The sequence below is a fragment of the Pituophis catenifer genome, unplaced genomic scaffold, assembly GCF_029215685.1.
Source record: "Pituophis catenifer annectens isolate HBS135680 unplaced genomic scaffold, rPitCat1.0.hap2 SCAF_1, whole genome shotgun sequence".
NCBI classification, from domain to species: domain Eukaryota; kingdom Metazoa; phylum Chordata; class Lepidosauria; order Squamata; family Colubridae; genus Pituophis; species Pituophis catenifer.
Genome location: NW_027256881.1, coordinates 41166906 through 41185032, shown reverse-complemented (window position 1 = coordinate 41185032; position 18127 = coordinate 41166906). Strand labels below are relative to the sequence as shown.

Genomic DNA, 18127 nt, shown 5'->3' with positions numbered 1-18127 from the left:
AAAGAAGCCCAACTACATAAAAATATGCATTTATTTTTATCATGGGAGAAAAAAAATCAATATTTGACACTAAGTTTGAAATAAACTCGTTCTACTTTGAGGAGACCAAGGAAGGATAATTGTTCAAAGTTGACGTAGGGATCAGCTTACCATGGAGGAAAAAAAGATTTAAGGCAATACATCCTTAGGTACCATCATAGAAGCAATGCACCAACAAATCTCCAAAGCAAGCTTTACCACGTTTAGCCTGCCAAAAGTTTTAATATATAATTCTTATTATCTCTGCTCATCGGTCATGATGATTGAGGTTGATCTAAATTGCAGTTAACATCAGGATTTTCAGTCTAAGTAAGCCACCTAAAGCAATAAATTTATGAATTTGAAAAAAAATCTGAAAAATTCTATAAGTAATGATATATATAGCTTAAATTCATCTTGCATACTTACTGTAAATAATAAAATGCACATAATGTCTCAACAACATTTGTATCCAGTGATAAGACAAATGTCTTATGCCTTTGCTATATCTAAGAATCACAAATGACATTTGGTTCCTTTTTACTTCCACAGAAAAATTAACTGCTTCAGAGGAGGTGATGGAGAAAAACCCAACTACTGTATGTAGATCTTAGCCTTTATCAAATAATAGAAAGATAGGGTGATGGCCAATCTATAGTAGTTCTTCGATTATATTTTTAGGCAAAAGGAGCTGAAAACTGTTATGTCATGAATTTATATCAATACTGTTATCACTGTTTGATTTTAACATTTGAACAATGACTAGATTAATGTTATGGTGGGTCATGACATAATAGAGATATATGTACCATATACAGAAACAAAGTATACCACCACCCCTGTGGAGGTAGGTTCCAAAATGATATTTTCACCTTTCTATAGAAGGCTAGTTTAAAAACAAACAAAAGTCTTTGCAAAAATAATAATGTCACAAATCATCACAATATTTAATTGACTTAAACTTTATACATATCTATTTTCATTGTTTAAATTTATGCCAACATGAAAATATTTTTTTACTCTTCTTTATCTTGGTCCTGCTTAGTTATGAGAATATATTGCTCCCCGCATTATTAGTATATGTGCTGCCAAAGCGAGTGTCACTGCGTTTTTTTATTTACCAGCTGAGCTCTCATTTCTGGACTATCAGACTTTCCGTAGTTTGCCAAGAATCCTTATCAGTAAGCTAAACTGCGCATGTGTCTCCACCCACATTCCTTCACACTTTTTCCTTTGTTCTCTTGCCAGGAAGGTCCGGCTGCTGAGAAAGCAGCTGGCACGAACTTTATTTCAAAATGTAACTTATTAGATCAGTTAGGTGTTTTATTTTCTTTATAACAAATAAATGAGTTTTCTTAGAATATATCTTTGGGTTTTGTTTTCTTAAAGTATACTTGCAAGGAAAGGTCTCGATCCGCCCCTCGTAATCAGATGCGATTATCCCAAAAGCAGAATGGGATTAATCAACGCCCTGACATCGAGCACCCCGCATTATTAAACACTAAGTTTGCTAACTACAATCCAACTTCCAAATCACACTAAATGGTCAGAATGGGGATAAAAAAGCATCATATTATCAAAAAAGAACCATACAAATTGACTTTCCAATCATGCTTTTTAGGCTGTAGCTCAGACACTACAGAATGATTTTTTTTCAAATACCCTTACTTATTATTTTTGGTCCTACAAGGAATAATAATGTATTAGACACTGTTCAGTTTAGGCAAGAAGATATAGTCAAGTTCTTATCAAAAAAATCCATGAATAGTGCATGGGACTTAATGGATGTATGTCTAGGGACTTAATGGGTGTATGTCTACACAGAGATATGAAGTGGGGTATCTGAAAATTCTGTCCTGGGTCCAGAACTTTCAACATGTTTAAACATGACTTGTATGAGGGGATAGAAGGGTTGCTCAATAAATTTGCAGATGAAAGTAAATTGGGTGTGTGTGGTGATTGTTAAAACCTCCAAAGACAGGATCTGGGTTGCAAGAGCTCTTGATAGGCTTGTACAATCGACTTTATCCAAGAAAATGCAGTTTAGTAACAAGTAATGTAGATTCCTGCACTTAGGTAGGAAAAATCAGGTATACATTTACAAAATAAGCACCTGGTTTATTTGGATTTGTGAGAAATATCTAGTATCCTTGTGGACTACATAGTATTAAACATGAGCCAGCAGTACACTGCAGCTGCCAACAGAGCAAATGCAATGTTGAGCTAAATCAATAGAAATATAAGTTTCAGATTGTAGGAAATGACAGTTCTGCTCTATACTGCATTGGTCAGATTATACCTGGAATATTGTGTATACTTTTGGTTGCCACAACATAAGAAGAATGCCAAGGAACAGGAAAAAGAAGAGCAAAGAGATGGTAAATAGTTTGGAGGTAAAATCTTATGAAAAATAGTTAAAGGAACTGGATATGTTTAGCCTAAAAAAAGAGAAGTCTAAGGACAGATATGATCGCAATCTTCTAGTGCTTCTCACAGAGAAGATATGGATTCATTCTCTATAATGCCTCAGCCTAGGGCAAGAACCAATGTCTGGAAGCTTTCCAAAGAAAGATCTGAAGCTAAATAAGTAGTTAATTTAAACTAGGTAGTTTTTTTTTTTTTAAATTTGATTTATATGCTGCCCTTCTCCGGAGACTCAGGGCGGCTTACAATGTGTTAAGCAATAGCCTTCATACTTTTGTATATTTTATACAAAGTCAGCTTATTGCCCCCACAAACTGGGTCCTCATTTCACCTACCTTAGAAAGGATGGAAGGCTGAGTCAACCTTGAGCCTTGGAGAGATTCGAACCAGCAGTAATTGCAGGCAGCTGTGTTAATAACAGGGTGCTTAGACCACTGTACCATCAAGGCTCTTGATCATAATAAACTGTTTATCAGCAAAATACTTGCCTCCTGGAATAGTGGATGCTTAATCACCAAAGTTTTCAAACAAGGGTTTTATAGACATTTGTCTAGGATGGTCTAATTCCTGCTCAGGGCAGTGCTAAAAGACCTCTAAGGTATCTTCTATCCCTAATGATTCTATGATTCTATAATGTATCATAAGCAAAATATCTTCCAATATAACCTTAAGCCAATAAAATAGTATATTCAGATAAACTGGTTTTTTGAAAAGAAACAGAAAGCAAAGCAATTAACAATATAAAAAAACCCAAAACAAATAACAAAAACAAAAACAAAATTTAAATATTTGAACCATCATTGGCTTAAAGAAACAATAAACAAGCTGCAGTCCTTCACAAGGATTTGCATTATCTCTCTTCATTGGACCAAGAGGAATAGCAAGCTTGCTCTGCAGGTCTAAAATATGCCCTGCATAATTGATCTGTTGCTTTTAAGTGTTAAAGAAGCCATAGCAACTGTCAAGCAGTTTTCAAATTCTTGTTATGTACAAAGCATAAATTTACAGAATGAGTGATGCTGACATTGTATGTTTTTGTTTTAATAGTTCACTGATTGTTAACCAGTAACAGCCATGCTCCACATGGGATATTCATGTGAGACTGTAGCCAGAGTGAAATCAGTTTCTCATCTCTTCCAGGCATGAGAGAAAGCAGAATGGGCACCTTATACAATGATAGATAATTTTCAGCTCAGAAAATAATATTGTGCCTTAACAAACTGAGATATGAATCCATTTCTCCAAGTCTCCAAATTTACAGCTACTCTTTTCATATGGGTCATTATTAAAAATGAAATTGAAGCTTTTAGTTAACCATCATTTTTCTCTTCCTCAAAAATAGGTCAGCCATGATATTTTAATTTCAAACCACGATAGAAGCTATTTGGTTTTATTTTTGGCCTCTCTTTGAAGAAAAGAGGAAAGGAACTGCAAGGTCTAATAAGAAGCTCATTCATAATATTCTTATGAAGTTAGCTTATTAAGTTGTAACATGACTATTACAAAAACATTACAGGACTTCATTGACTCCATTCTTCTTTTAAGAAACAGTGTAATAAAACAACAGTTTTCACACTGTTAATTATTTATTCTCAGACAAATAAGTGGAAACAGCAGAACAATTTTAGTACTATTATCAAACTAAACCTCTCCCATAAGTTCTCCAGCTCTACCACATAAAAACAAACTGTGCAACTGTGACACTGGAATCCTTTATCCATTCATCTATGAACCATGCCCTCAGCATGTATTTGTAAAGAGAAGAACGGTCAGATATCTGTCTTCATCTTGTAAGAAAGGGGTGCAAATGGCAGGTGTCACAGAGCATTAGCTTCACATGTGGTGCTCAGAGGCAGAAAAACCACCAGCAGTATGTGGCCGTGTCATAATGGCACACTGGTTGCTGTACAAATACATATCTGAAAAGAGCAAATCTCAGGATCTGTTAAATCAGTTGGGGCCAGATGCTGTTATCATAACAAAGCTGGTTCTGGCAATGCTTCTTCCAAAAGAATCTGCGAAATAAAGTTCTGGTGTTATAACTTTAAAATGTTATATTTAGTAGGGCTATGCGAATCCTTTGAAAGAGGAAATCTGTAATGTGAAGAGGTGTCTTTTTTTCAGGCTCACGCAAAAAGTTTGAAAGTTGCTCCTGGCTATCTCCACTTGCACATTTTTATCAGCAAAGCTACAGTAAGTGGCTCTGCCTATACACATAGGGACAATTTCCTAAAGAACCACACCAGCCTGGAAAAAACACCATTGTTTTAAGAATTTGAAAACAGGTGCTGCATAGATGCTCCCATGCATCTCTCTCTCTCTCTCTCTCTCTCTCTCTCTCTCTCTCTCTCTCTCTCTCTCTCTCTCTGTGTGTGTGTGTGTGTGTTTAATTCTTGTATGCTTCATTAATTTCTATATTGTAGTGCTTAAATTCTTCTGAGATATGCAGTATGCATTTTGCATTTCACATTCTTTTGCTTACTGAATACTAGAAAGACAATATAATAGCTCTTTTATTGCTTACAGCATGTATATACCACTGATTTTCTTTTAAAAAAAAATCTGTCTCATAAAAATATTGCTGTTTAGTTATAGGCAGTAATGGGACTGAGCATATTCAGTCAATATATTTAACAGTCAGCAGAACAGCAATTGAATACCAGGCTCAAAATTCAAATTGCATCTTCAGCTAGAATATATCACTGTAAAGCTGAAGAAAAGGAAAATAACATTGAAGCTTACATCAATAGACAGCTAACTGATGGACAGCCAACTTCTAAGCACATATTTATAAAATACTTGCTTAAAGCAGAACTTGAAGCACTTCTCATCAACCTGATAGACAACCTATTGTCACCACCTCCCCATCACCCTAATTTTAGATACATGGATCTTATGAAAAGCTCTGAAAATATGCAGCATCTTTTCTTGTCTTCTCTGCTATTGCTCATTGTTGTATCATTGTCACAATACCAAATATTTTTCCCAGTTACATATGCTCAGCATCTGTCATGATAGATCCAGATTTGAATCCAAACTGGCCCCAAATATCAGGTAATCTGAGAGTTCTTACTGCCCTGATTTCCAAGACCCAATAGCAGAGATATAACCTTGCTTTGGGATATTCATATTAAAGCAATGTTAAATTAGCCCAGGGTGTTTCAATGACATCATACATTTACAGTAATCGGGTAGATCTTCAGACATTCTTTTAAGACAGTTTAGGAAATGACATACATGAGGCATAAGCAGATATGCCTGGGAATAGAACAATGCCATATTGAGCTTAATCAGCCACTCCACCCCCACCAAAACGTGACATGTGAAATCCATAATTAGGATCCCCACATTTCTGTTTATTTATTTTTTTAATTTACTGTCTTGCAGTCAAGCAGAATTGATTTTAGGTAGGTCATTTGATTTCTCCCTATGCCCTCTCAAATTTAAGTATCTTTTCCCTATTGTTTCACTTATAGAAAACAGCAACAGTACAAGAGATTTAGACTAGAGAACTGGATTGGAAGAAAAATATTAACACCCAGCATAGTCCAACATAACATAACAACATAACATAACATAACATAACATAACATAACATAACATAACATAACATAACATAACATAACATAACATAACATCACATCACATCACATCACATCACATCACATCACATCACATCACATCACAACACAACACAACACAACACAACACAACACAACACAACATCAGCCAACATCAGCCAACATCAGCCAGGGACCATGAACTCCAGACAGACACATTACTGAGGGTGATACTTATCCACCCACCATTTTCCCACATGGCTAAATTGGCCTACATCATGGCATTACTTGGAGAACTGTAAGAAATTTATAATGGTGATCAGGCATCATGGAGGATCACTTTTGAGAATCTTTTAAAGCTGAGGCAAGCTGTAATTGGTTATTTCTTCAGATTTTTAAAACAACTACATGGAAATAGTAATTTAAAAAATTCCCATGTCACATTTACTTAAAACATATATGTCCTTTTTGATGCAAAAAGAGAAAATTCCAAAAACAGGTTGAAATATAAGGCACAGACTGATGCAAACCAAAGTATTATTTAATAAATTTATAAGACTATCCAACTCTATTATGACCTGGAGGAAGAGCCAAAGACACTTTAGATTTAGATTTTATCCCCACCCTCATCCCAAAGCAATATCTATTATGTCTATAGCTGTATGCAACCTTCTATCACCCTGATATTTACCAAGGGTTTTCAGATACTTAACCAGCATATCTAATTCTGGGAAATTTGTTATAGCAATATAAGTGGAGAGTGCCAGGTTGTGGGAAGTTGACCTCATATTTCATTTACACATTTTAAAAATAATTTTTATAGTTCTTCCACGGTATAGCAGCATTTTTTTAAAAAATAATAAATCTTGCAGTGAAGCAGCTACCAGCCAAAAAGCAACTGCTAAAGGGCAAAACTCAATTCCTATATATGAGCTACTTAACTACATTGTGAAATAAGTAAAAAGCCTCTATCTTTCTTACAGTACATACACACTTTCAAATAGCCTAAAGGTGCTTTTTTCAAGAGGCAGCTGGACTTTCTGTTTTTTCTTTGAAGACATTTTGCTTCTCATCCAAGAAGCTTCTTCAGCTCTGATTGGAAATTAGGAATTAATTAGGAAAAAAGTTTTTTTCTTTTACATGGCTCTGGCGATCCAAGCTGAGTTGCCTGATTAGCAGGCAACTCATCTGGGATCATCAGAGCTTGGCTGATCAGAGCCATTTAAAAGAAAAAAAAGGCTCTGATGATCGTGCGGCTCAACTGGGCATGGGGGGCGGAGGCAGGGATTTTTGCTACCGGTTCTCCAAACTGCCCGCCGCCATCGCTACCTACTCGCCCGAGCCGGTCCAAACTGGGAGCATTTCACCCCTGCCCCCTCCACTCCAAAAAACATGGTAGAACAGAAAATCCTAGTCTTGCTCAATTGTATAATATGGCCACAATCAATCAGCATCACTGTGTGGTGGCAGATTAGTTAGAATGCAGTATTGCAGGTTAAATCACTGCTCACTGCCAGGAGTTCAATTCTCACTGGGCTCAACAATCTGAGTCCTCATTTTACCAATCTCAGAAAGAGTGAAGGCTGAGGCAATCTTGGGCTAGTGAGATTCGAACTGTCAAATTGCAGGCAGCCGGCAGGCAGCAGAAGTAGCCTGCAGTACTGCATTCTAACCACTGTGCCACTGCGGCTCTTATGATATTGATATTGCTATCATTATCATTATCATAGAGACTTGGGCCCCTAGTCTCAAATTCGACACTCAAGTAAAATACAGTCCCCACATCCTTCCTCATCTATTTTTTGTCTTACTAATGTAAAACATTTAATAAACTAAGGTATGTAACAGTGACTTTTCACTGATGGTACCCATTTAAAAGAAAGTTCTTTGTAGTAGGTCAACTATTTAAAACATTTTTGATTGCCCAACTCCACAAAAGTGATTTCAAGCAGTTTACAAAAAAAAACCTAATAAAAAAACACAAAACCATAATATATGAACTTATAAAAATAGTTAAGCAATAAAATAATACAGTGGCAATCCAAACATAAATAACATCATCATCCAATCAGGGCTCCAACATATCACAGTCAGCCCTACAACACTGACGTAATCAGGAAACTGACTTCACCAGAAGACTAGCTACAGTTGTTCCAGAATGCAGCAGTACAGGTTGCTATGGACACTTCCTCCTATGTCTATATGACACCAGCACTCTGCAAGCTACACAAGAAAGACTATGCTTTCTTGAGATAGGTTATAGTGACAGAATCTTGAAAATCTGTGTTTTTCTTCCCTCCCACTTATATTCCCACTAGTCAGGGAGGCATCAATCTTGAGTTTCTTATACTTTCCTCAGCTTAAAGCCTATTTCAATATCTGTTGCTAAGCTAACAACTTTTTGGTCTAAAATCATCTCCATGGCTCACCACACTGACCCCAAGACAGCAAGGTTATCAATAGGCTTTCTAAAGAGAAAAGGGTTGAGGCCAATATATATTAGGATGAAGGTAATTCCATAAATTAGGGTCTGCCCCTCCTGGTTACAAGAGTGCATTGTTTCAATAATGGAAGTTGCCTTCCTTATCACAGTGTATAGGTCCTCTGAAGAGGTGGTCTTCAAGTAACTGATTGTATGTAGGGTTTTAAAGGAGGTAACCTGTACCTATCCAGAAGCCAATTAAGATCTAATGCACCTTGCAGAATGGTGGTATCACACAGACATAGCAAGAAGTGGCCATAGCAACGTGTGCTGCTGCATTCTGGAACAATTGTAGCTTCTGGATGGTCTTTAAGGGCAGCCGCCATATAGACATACTACAATAATCTAATTGGGAGGTGACTAAGGTGGGAATGACTATGAGCAGGCATACAAATTCCTGCACAATGAAATGGGCACAACTGGCATACTGAATTGTACAAAGGACCCCTTGGCCATAGCTACCACCTGAATATCAAGTAGTTGTGAATCAGTTCTGGGACCCAAGGAACTCAAAACATACAGCTGTTAGCAGGACTGAAGCCCAGCGTTGTTGTTTTTTAATCTTGTGCCACTTTTAATTTGATTTTATTTCTTTATTTCTATATATGCAAAGGTTTTGTTGCGGTTGCTTTCCTCATATGTACTTTTAAATAACTAGGCTGAAAGGAAAAGAATGGTGAATGTTCTTTTTAATAGCTCTAACTCTGAACAGAGATAAGGTGAGGGTGCACCTTATCATGCAAGGTTGAAAAATATTCCAAAATGTCCTAAATACTGGTAAGCAAAATCTGTATTTAAAATATGCTGACATTTATAACAGGGGGCTCCGACCCCCAGGCCACAGACAGGTACCAGGAACTGGGCTGCACAGCTGGAATTGAGCGGCAGGTTAGCAAGCGAAACCAAAACCATTCCCCCGATCTGTGGAAAAATTGTCCGCCATGAAACCGGACCCTGGTGCCAGTGGTCCTTGGGGACCACTGATTTATAATAATCTATTTCCAGTTAAAAAAAATCTTACTAATACATTTATTTAATTGCCCATTTTTGTACATCTAATTTTAACATGGCTTCCCACAAAAGGACAAATAATGTTGACTGCAACACCTACCTGATATTTACTGTGAAGTAAATCTTAGGCTGCAATCTTATACACACTTACTTGCAAGTAAGCCCCATTAAATTCAGTGGAGTTCATTTCTAGGCAATGATAAAGAGACTCTTAATAAATTTTCCCCATAATTTTGAAAATGTCAAAAAAAAAACCTCTACCCTTCGATCCTTTTATACTTCCAACCAAACATGAAACAAACTGATTTAGTTGTAGCAAGCAAAAGCTTGTAAAAGAATATAAGACAGCTGAAATATTTGACAGACATCATTAAACGCCAGGGGATTTGTATCAGCCATTTTACTTTAAAAGGAGCTTTGAAGTTGGCTATCTTTCATGTATTTCTTTCATGGTACATTAACAAAGAAAACTGAGCGGACGTAAATCAAGTCCCAAGGTCACCTCTAGAGTTACAGCACCCTGGGTACCTGATGAATTAAGAATTAATGCCGCATGAGTAGCAAACATAATGAAAACTATGGGCTGTTAACCAATCTAGTTTTACAAGTGGATCTGAACCCTTTTTATCTGCAACCAGAGCAAAGACCTCTTAATCCCTCCCACCATGGTCTTGAAATATAATTATCATAATGTGAACCTAAATGTTAAGTTGCCCTTCAAACGGAGAGAGTGCTGTGAAGCAGAAAAGTAAAGGTAATTAGGCGAGGTGAAATACTAGATATACTATAGAGGAAGCAAGAGGACTCGAAAGTGGCATTTCTTAAAAAATCCAGAGAGAATAAGGCAGATCTTCAGCAACATAGCACGCATTAGAGTCAAAATGGGTGCATAAAGGTTTACACAGGAAACTATGAAATGTTGGAGAATTAGAATATTAAACCAAAATGTTCTCAAATGAAAAGCCACGCATGAATGCCAAGAAACAACCCCATTAGGAAAGCCCAAAGCATTTATTATTGATATTCGTGTTGCTTCAGCAATTGAATACAGTTTATTGGAAATTAGATCTCAGGTACAGTTTGCTTAACTTTGGCAACATGATCAATAGCTGCCCATTTCTAGAGAAGTGGGGGGTTGGGAGGAAAAGGAGGTTTGATCAAAATTTTAAAATTAACAGCACAACAAAAATAATCTCAAATTAGAAAAGATGGCAGGAAAACCAGCTACAAGGTCTTTCCCTAGGCCTTAGGCTTTGATGGGCACCACGCTCCCATAGGATTTAACAGCTATCTAGACTGTTCATCTGTTTGTATACTATTCTTTTCTTGTTTTAGTATTTAATTTTGTATGATGTCCAGAGTAGAAGAGTCCTCTTCTAAATAAATATATAAATATTCTGTTTTAAGTTCTGCAATTTTTAACCTTACATAATTTAATTTTTATATGTGTAAATAGGATATATAAGTCACTCAGGGTCTGGCATATAAGTCTATAAGCAAACAGAGATGGGACTCCCCTGTTTAGTAATTTTTATATATTTGCTTTGTGAATTTTTTGTAGTTATTTTTGTACTTTTAAATTGGGGTATTTTAAATTTTCGGGGTTTTAAACCGGGCCAAATCTATTTAATTGTTTTAATTTTTAATCATTGTTGTCTTGTGTTTTTAAATTGGCTGTACACCGCCCTGAGTCCTTCGGGAGAAGGGCGGTATAGAAATAAAAATATTATTATTATTATTATTATTATTATTATTATTATTATTATTATTATTATTATTATTACTTGAATTATTTTTTGTACTCTGCTGTTTTTACGTTATTTGTTGTTGAAAGATGTCCAGAATCATAGAACATACAAATTGAATAAATAAACAAATAAATGCACTTCAACATTGTTTTAATCACTTACAAGCCAAGAAAAATATTTTAAAAATGCACCATAGAAACCACACTTATTAAGCACTCATATGTTAAAGAAAAATGTAGAAATAAAATACTAAAAAAAGAGAGAAGAAACCATTGAGTGTATGTAGGAAGAAACTTAATATCTTCTAAGGGATTTACAAATCATGGTACATATGATTCACTGTTATTTAAAATAAATATTTATACATAATTATTTATTTTAGATGTAAATCTAGACTCATCTATCTAAGAATGTCCACTGAGATCAATGGGAGCTAATTCAGAACATATATGCAAAGGGGAGGTAGATGTTTGTGACTAATGCCGCCACAAATTTCAGTATACACAACAAGGATTATGGGATTAATAATCTAAGGTATCTTGAAAGCACAGAGTGCCATCATAAACATTCAACTTTCTATTTTTTAAAAAAATTGCATTTGATCTTTACAGTAACCTTGCCTGCTTCCCCCTAGTCTTTTTCTTAACCATAGTGTCAAAAGCTTTACATCTATTTTTTAGTGACACATACTTTATTATTAAGCTCAGAACCTTAAAACTATTAACAATTATGAAAACCAGATTCATAAACTAAGAATTTAGCTTATATCAAACAAATGAAAGAAATGAAAGCAAGAAAGTTTGTACGTCACTTTTCCTCTGCTAGCATCGGCGTTATCTCTTGCCCTTCGAGAAAGTACAGGCAAGAAACACAACAATGAATACTAACTCTTATCTTTATTATAAACTTACATCAGCAGTGAAATCCTCTGAAGTCTACTACCGATTCTGTGAGACTGCTACAGAGTATGCGCTTTGCGCGCGCATAAGCACCTGAGGCGCACCCGCGCAACACTAAAAAAGGAATATTTTGAAGCCTTCCGAGTCTGCAAAGGTAAGTAGAACAGTGAGGGAGGGGAAATCCACTGTGCCATGCGATTTAGATTAGCTAGAAAGCAGGAAATCCAACGATTCTAGCTAATATAAATCATGCGTCACAGCTGATCGTCGCCCAGCTGATCGTCGGAAATATCGATTCGCTCAAACCGGTAGCATTTTTTACTATTGGTTCAGGAGAACTAGTAACATTTCACCCCGGCTTACATTAACAGAATCTTGCAAGACTGAAAATATTTCTCCTCTCCTTTCCTTTCTTCAAGTCAACTCTGACTCCTGACAACTGCCTGGACAAGTCCCTGCAGTTTTCTTGGAAAGGTTTTTTAGAAGTGGTTTGCGCCATTGCCTTTTTCCGAGGACTGAGACAGAATGACTGGTCCACAGTCACCCAGCTGATTTCATGCTAAAACAGGACAACAAGTCAGAGTCTCCCAATTTCTAGCCTGATGCCTTAACCTTTACACCAAACTAACCCTCCTCTTCTTTTGCTCTTTGGAAAGTTAGGGAGGGGGCCTTCTGAAATGCTTCCTATACTCCCTTTCCTTCTATGGGCTGAGACATCCTTCACATGCCAAATATCCAGTGTGCAAGTCTTACTCCTTTTTGGGTTCCAGCACTACAAGGTGAGGATAATATCAGGAAGTTGGGGGGGGAACAAACATTCTAGTAGGGGTATTATCAACATTAGACACTCTGTAGAAAACACAATAATCACCATCAATGCCTGCGATAGCTGCTTTTTTTCCCCTCTCTGATTCTTCTTGGAAGAGAAACTAAATTCTGCCATGTCTTACTCTGGAATAAGGGAGAAATGCTGACAATAGTTGGTAGGGCTACTTTAATAAATCTCTCCCAAAATCTAAGGAGATCCACCAAATAGCATCACCAAATATAGCCTTTGTGCTATCCTACACTGTCTGTAATACAGTACATCCTAAAAACAAACAAACATAGACTTTATATTTAACTTTATCTTAATATGAATTTTGTATAAACAACCTCTTTATTTGGCCATTTCAAAAGTCACAAGAAATGTACATTTTTTCAAAGTCTTTTAATAAAATAGATATTTCAAAAAGCATGAAAAAGAAAAAAACGAGCCTGATTTGGTATTATTTACACATACATTTATCTTTAAACATAAAGAATGTGTCCATACATTTGCCAGAATTGTTTGTGTTCAGTATGTTATAGAAACTGACCCATTGTTATGTGAATCAAGGGGATGCCTTATTTTGGTGTAATTGTCTAGTTGTGGCATGTTATATGAGTACAAGAATGGTATTTTATTTACCTGGGATTAGGGGTTAGATCTGAAAACAGCCCAGTGGAGTAGATGGTGATATGATATGTAAAGTATTTATCATCCTAAAACATTTCTATAAAAACAAATTCTACTGGACTCTAATGAAAATAATGAAATACAATTTTATGTATTTTCTTACCAGTAAGTGACATCCAAAGGTGCAAAGTATTTCTTCATAATTAAGTCAGCAAAGTAAGCTTCAGTTTCCCTACAAGCTGTTCCATTGCCAATCACAATAGTGACACAGCTTTTAGGAGAGGGAGGGAGGGAGGGAGAGAAAGAAATAGCATTTAAAATTAAGGTCATCTAAGGCCATCACATCCTCCATCTTCCATGTTTGTTTCCCTTCCCACAGAACCTTTTCCTATCTAATATGGAAAAGGAAATCTGCTTCCCTTAAAAATATGGAGACTTTGCATTCTTCCAAAAGGAGTTTTATGTACTTTTTCCTTTTCTCATCAAAGTACTGATAGAAGTAATACCAGGGGTGAAATGCTCCCGGTTCGGACTGGATCGCCCGATCCGGTTGTGATGGCGGCGGGTGGTTCGGAGAACTGATAGCAAAAATCCCTGCGCGCCCCCCCCCAATGCCCAGCTGAGCCGCGCGATCATCAGAGGCTGTTTTTTTTTTACTTTTAAAAGCATTTTTTCTACAACCTCTTCGGCCGAAAAAATGCTTTTAGAAGTAAAAAAAAAGTCTCTGATGATCATGCGGCTCAGCTGGGATCGTCAGAGGCTTTTAAAAGCATTTTTTTCTGCAACCTCTTCGGCTGAAGAGGTTGTAGAAAAAATGCTTTTAAAAGTAAAAAGAAAAAAGTTGGCCACACCCACCCAGTCACATTACCCCACCACCAAGCCATGCCCACAGAACCAGTAGTAACAAATTTTAGGTTTCACCCTTGAGTAATACACAAGTGAGGAAGGCATGAAACATATATGTATGAGCATGCAATGGGAATGAAATCCAAATGCACTTACATCTATTCTTGACACTTCACATTAAAGATAAAGTAGCTAGTAGTTGACCACAGACCTAATACATGTTGCAGGTGAACTCCTGCAACTAGAAGCTGCTTTGTTAATATGGGAAGGAATGGGGAATTTACATTATAGAGAAGGAGGTGGAATATGAGACCTGCTACTCTCTTAACCAGATATACCAAATGTGTTCTACCTGGTTAGGCCCCAAATTAATGGAGCAATTTGAAAACATTTCTGCTTTGATGTAGGGAGGAAATGTAGTACCTCCTTTACAAAGGACCAAACTCACTATTCTGGTTCAAATGAAATATAAACAGGTCTTTTGCCTTCATCTATAATCCCGTCTCTCTTTCATTTGTGGCATTCCTGAACTATATACAGAAGGCTCTAACTAAACTTTTACCATTTTGTTCCCTCTGGGAAATGAGCAGAGCCTGACAGGAACAGTAGCCCTCATTACGTCATTAACACATTTATATTCTTCCAAATATTCCTATAAAAATTCTAAAATATCGAGAGCAACCTAATTTGTTATCTATGCTGCTGATCAACAGTAAAACGTACTGAAAAGCAACATTAAGAAGAACATACTTGTGATCCAACAAAAGTTTCCGGATCTTCTCAGCTTCATGGATTCCTTTACCAGAATGCAAATACACAATATCTGTATGGAGTATCTGACCTAAGGTGAGAATAAGAGATGTACATTTATTTTCCTAGGATCAAGTAGCAACTATGGTTGAACATGGCAGGAACAAACCTCAAGAAGCCTTGGGCATCTATGTTCCCCAGTTCCCACCTCCCACTTTATTATTCAATCAATCAAAAGCAATAAAAGAATTTATATCACTGTCCTCAACCAAAGCCATACAGATGAATTTAATGGGAGTTGGCATTTTATCATCAAGGTACCAAGTTTTTGTTCAAGTGTTGTGTTGTTTGATATTTTTACCCAGGTATTACCAAGGGTGTTATCTAGCTAATTCATCCAGTTGTATGTATTTATTTATATTAGATTAGATTTATATCCTGTTTTTACTATGTACAACTAAATGTGATATACATAATAAGGGCTTTTCGTCTCTTATTTTCCCCTCAATAACAGCCCTGTAGGGTGAATTAAGCAGAGAGAGAGAGAGAGAGACTGTTCCAAATTCACCAGTCTGGCTTTCCTGATAACCAGAGTTGAAACATGTGAGTTTAGCAACAATTGTATTGAAAATACAAAAATATGACTAAAACATTTAACATGTACTCATTCCTTTGAAGTAATGTGTAATGACTGTGAATTATGCATGAAAATTTCTCCCAATATTTTATGGATACATATACCTATTTAGCTCAGTAGAAGCTGAGGAAAATGACTGAGTGGCATCAACAGGGAGGCATTCTCAACAGAAGTGCAGCCAATGCCTCTTCAACTAATAAAATCTTTTGAATTGTTTTAATTATTTGATTCTTTACAATGCCAGCGATATTAGAAAAGGGAGGAGTTCAATAAGGAAGACATTCTTCTCATGCTTTACCATCTACATCCAATGGGTATCAAACTGTTTTTTGTGTGTGTGTCTTCAGTTTTCTGAGAAAAGCAATGGGAACATTTTTCTAACCTTTTATTTGCAAGAAATGTTATCCAGCTTTATGTGCAAGATGTTGTCCATCAGTCTTTCATTTGAAAATCATGCCATTTCTCAAGAGTTTCAATTTAGTTAGATGTTATTATTTAGAGATGAGTCCTGAATTTATGATATTGAGGTGATAAGAAAGGCCAAACTTATTTGATTTTTTTTTTTTGGTGACACTACAGGTTTTAAGAATCCCTGCTAATAATACTGTTCTAAATCACATTTTTTGTTGAAATTATTCAAATTTTAAAAAATATTAATTGTTGTTTTATTTAATTTATATGGCTGCCTAATTCACTAAAGCAATTCTAGGCAGCTAACATGAAATGCTAACAACAATAATAGAAATAAAAACAAATATATATTCTAACTATCAAACACATCATACTACCTCTCAAGATGGGCAGAGCTAATATCCAGGCTGAAATGCCAAGGGGGAAAAGAAGGCTTCTAATGCCTTCTTTAAGGCTAGCAGGGTCAAAACTCCTATCAAATACTACAAATTGTTGTATTATGCTTAACAACTTTGATATTTCTTATTTGGAAAAGCAAACATGAAGAAATACCATTGGAATCACTTGGTGCCTAAATATGCATTTTTCAAATATATTGCATATGCTTTCATTCTGTTCCAGGAAGGCAGCCCAGCTGGTAAAAATGCTGGGAGCAAGTAGTAATTATGATTATTCATTGGTTTCTGCTACAGAATGAATTAAGAAGGGGCACAGACCTTTCTCCCAGTAACAATGAGAGATGCCTGTCTGACTCAAGCTTCCATTTGCTGGTAGATTCATGAGCAAAGCTTTTGTATTGACAATTTCATTATAAAAAAAGGGGGGGGGAGATAAGTCTTCATCTGTTATCAAACTCTTTTTATCTCAAGAAGTTTACAATAGCCACATTTACTGAGTATCATTCAATACATCTCTTTAACATGTGGTGCAGGTCTAAAAATTGTCAGTTTTAATATGGATAGCCTTAGTGTATTATATTTAGTTTCCCATATCAAAGATATGTTTCTATGTGTGAATGGAAGATGCCAGGTTCAAATAAATCTGGAGAACATCAGTTGAAGAAAGATGTTTTCTATCCTATATGAAAAGTAGCACCTCTCTCAGATGGCACAGAAGACTTACTGGTTGGTGAAATAATTGCTAGTTTGCAGCCATGTCTATACCCAGGATCAACTCCCATCAATGTTCTCCCTCTCACAGGGCTTGTTAGAAGCAACTGACGAAGATTCCTTCCAAACATCATTACTGATTCCTTTTCAGCATCTGAAGTTAGTTTTGACCTGATAAGGGAGCAAAAAAGTCTAGTTTTTCATAAATATGCAAAATTGTATTTTTTTATTTTCACTGAAAAGTTCCTTGGCCATTTTCTCTAATTTCTTCTCTTAGTTTATTTCATAAACAAATATACCTGGACATATTCATATGAGAAACATTTGATTCTTGAACTTGACTCAAATGAAGCTTTATTTTAATTCCCACCTATTTGGGAGAAGGACTCACAAAAACATCTGTGCCCATAAATGTATTTTGAATTTACATGTTTGAACCTGAAATCACAATTTAGTCCTACAATATCAAAAATTGCAATTTCAGCTAGCAAAGGAAATCATTACATTGTCACTGATAAAACAGAATGGCTTCCTACTCTGTAGTCATTACATAGCAAAGTTGAGCCCAATATTATGCCAATTAGATTGTTAATCTAAGAATGAAAAATGACAGACACAAAGATATTTATAGCAGGAGCAATTAGTCTCCCCACTTCTCTTAAAAGAAGTATGACAAATGGGATTAGGTCGACATGATGGAGAGCACTACTGAAACAGCAATTGTGAAATGGATATAATGAAAACAATTTTAGCAGCTCAGCAGTCTGCATCAAGACCATTAGACCATTAGACCA

At 36.1% G+C, this 18127-nt stretch overlaps 1 protein-coding gene across 1 annotated transcript in view; it reads right to left on the bottom strand.

The window, feature by feature from the left end:
• Window positions 1-18127, bottom strand: part of SRBD1 (S1 RNA binding domain 1) — a 147818-nt gene that overhangs the window by 106234 nt on the left and 23457 nt on the right. The window contains exons 12-14 of the mRNA XM_070948314.1: window positions 17347-17504; window positions 15177-15267; window positions 13744-13851 (exon numbers count right to left, since the gene is read on the bottom strand). Coding sequence (XP_070804415.1) covers window positions 13744-13851; window positions 15177-15267; window positions 17347-17504 — 357 coding nt within the window. The remainder of the gene's footprint in view (window positions 1-13743; window positions 13852-15176; window positions 15268-17346; window positions 17505-18127) is intronic.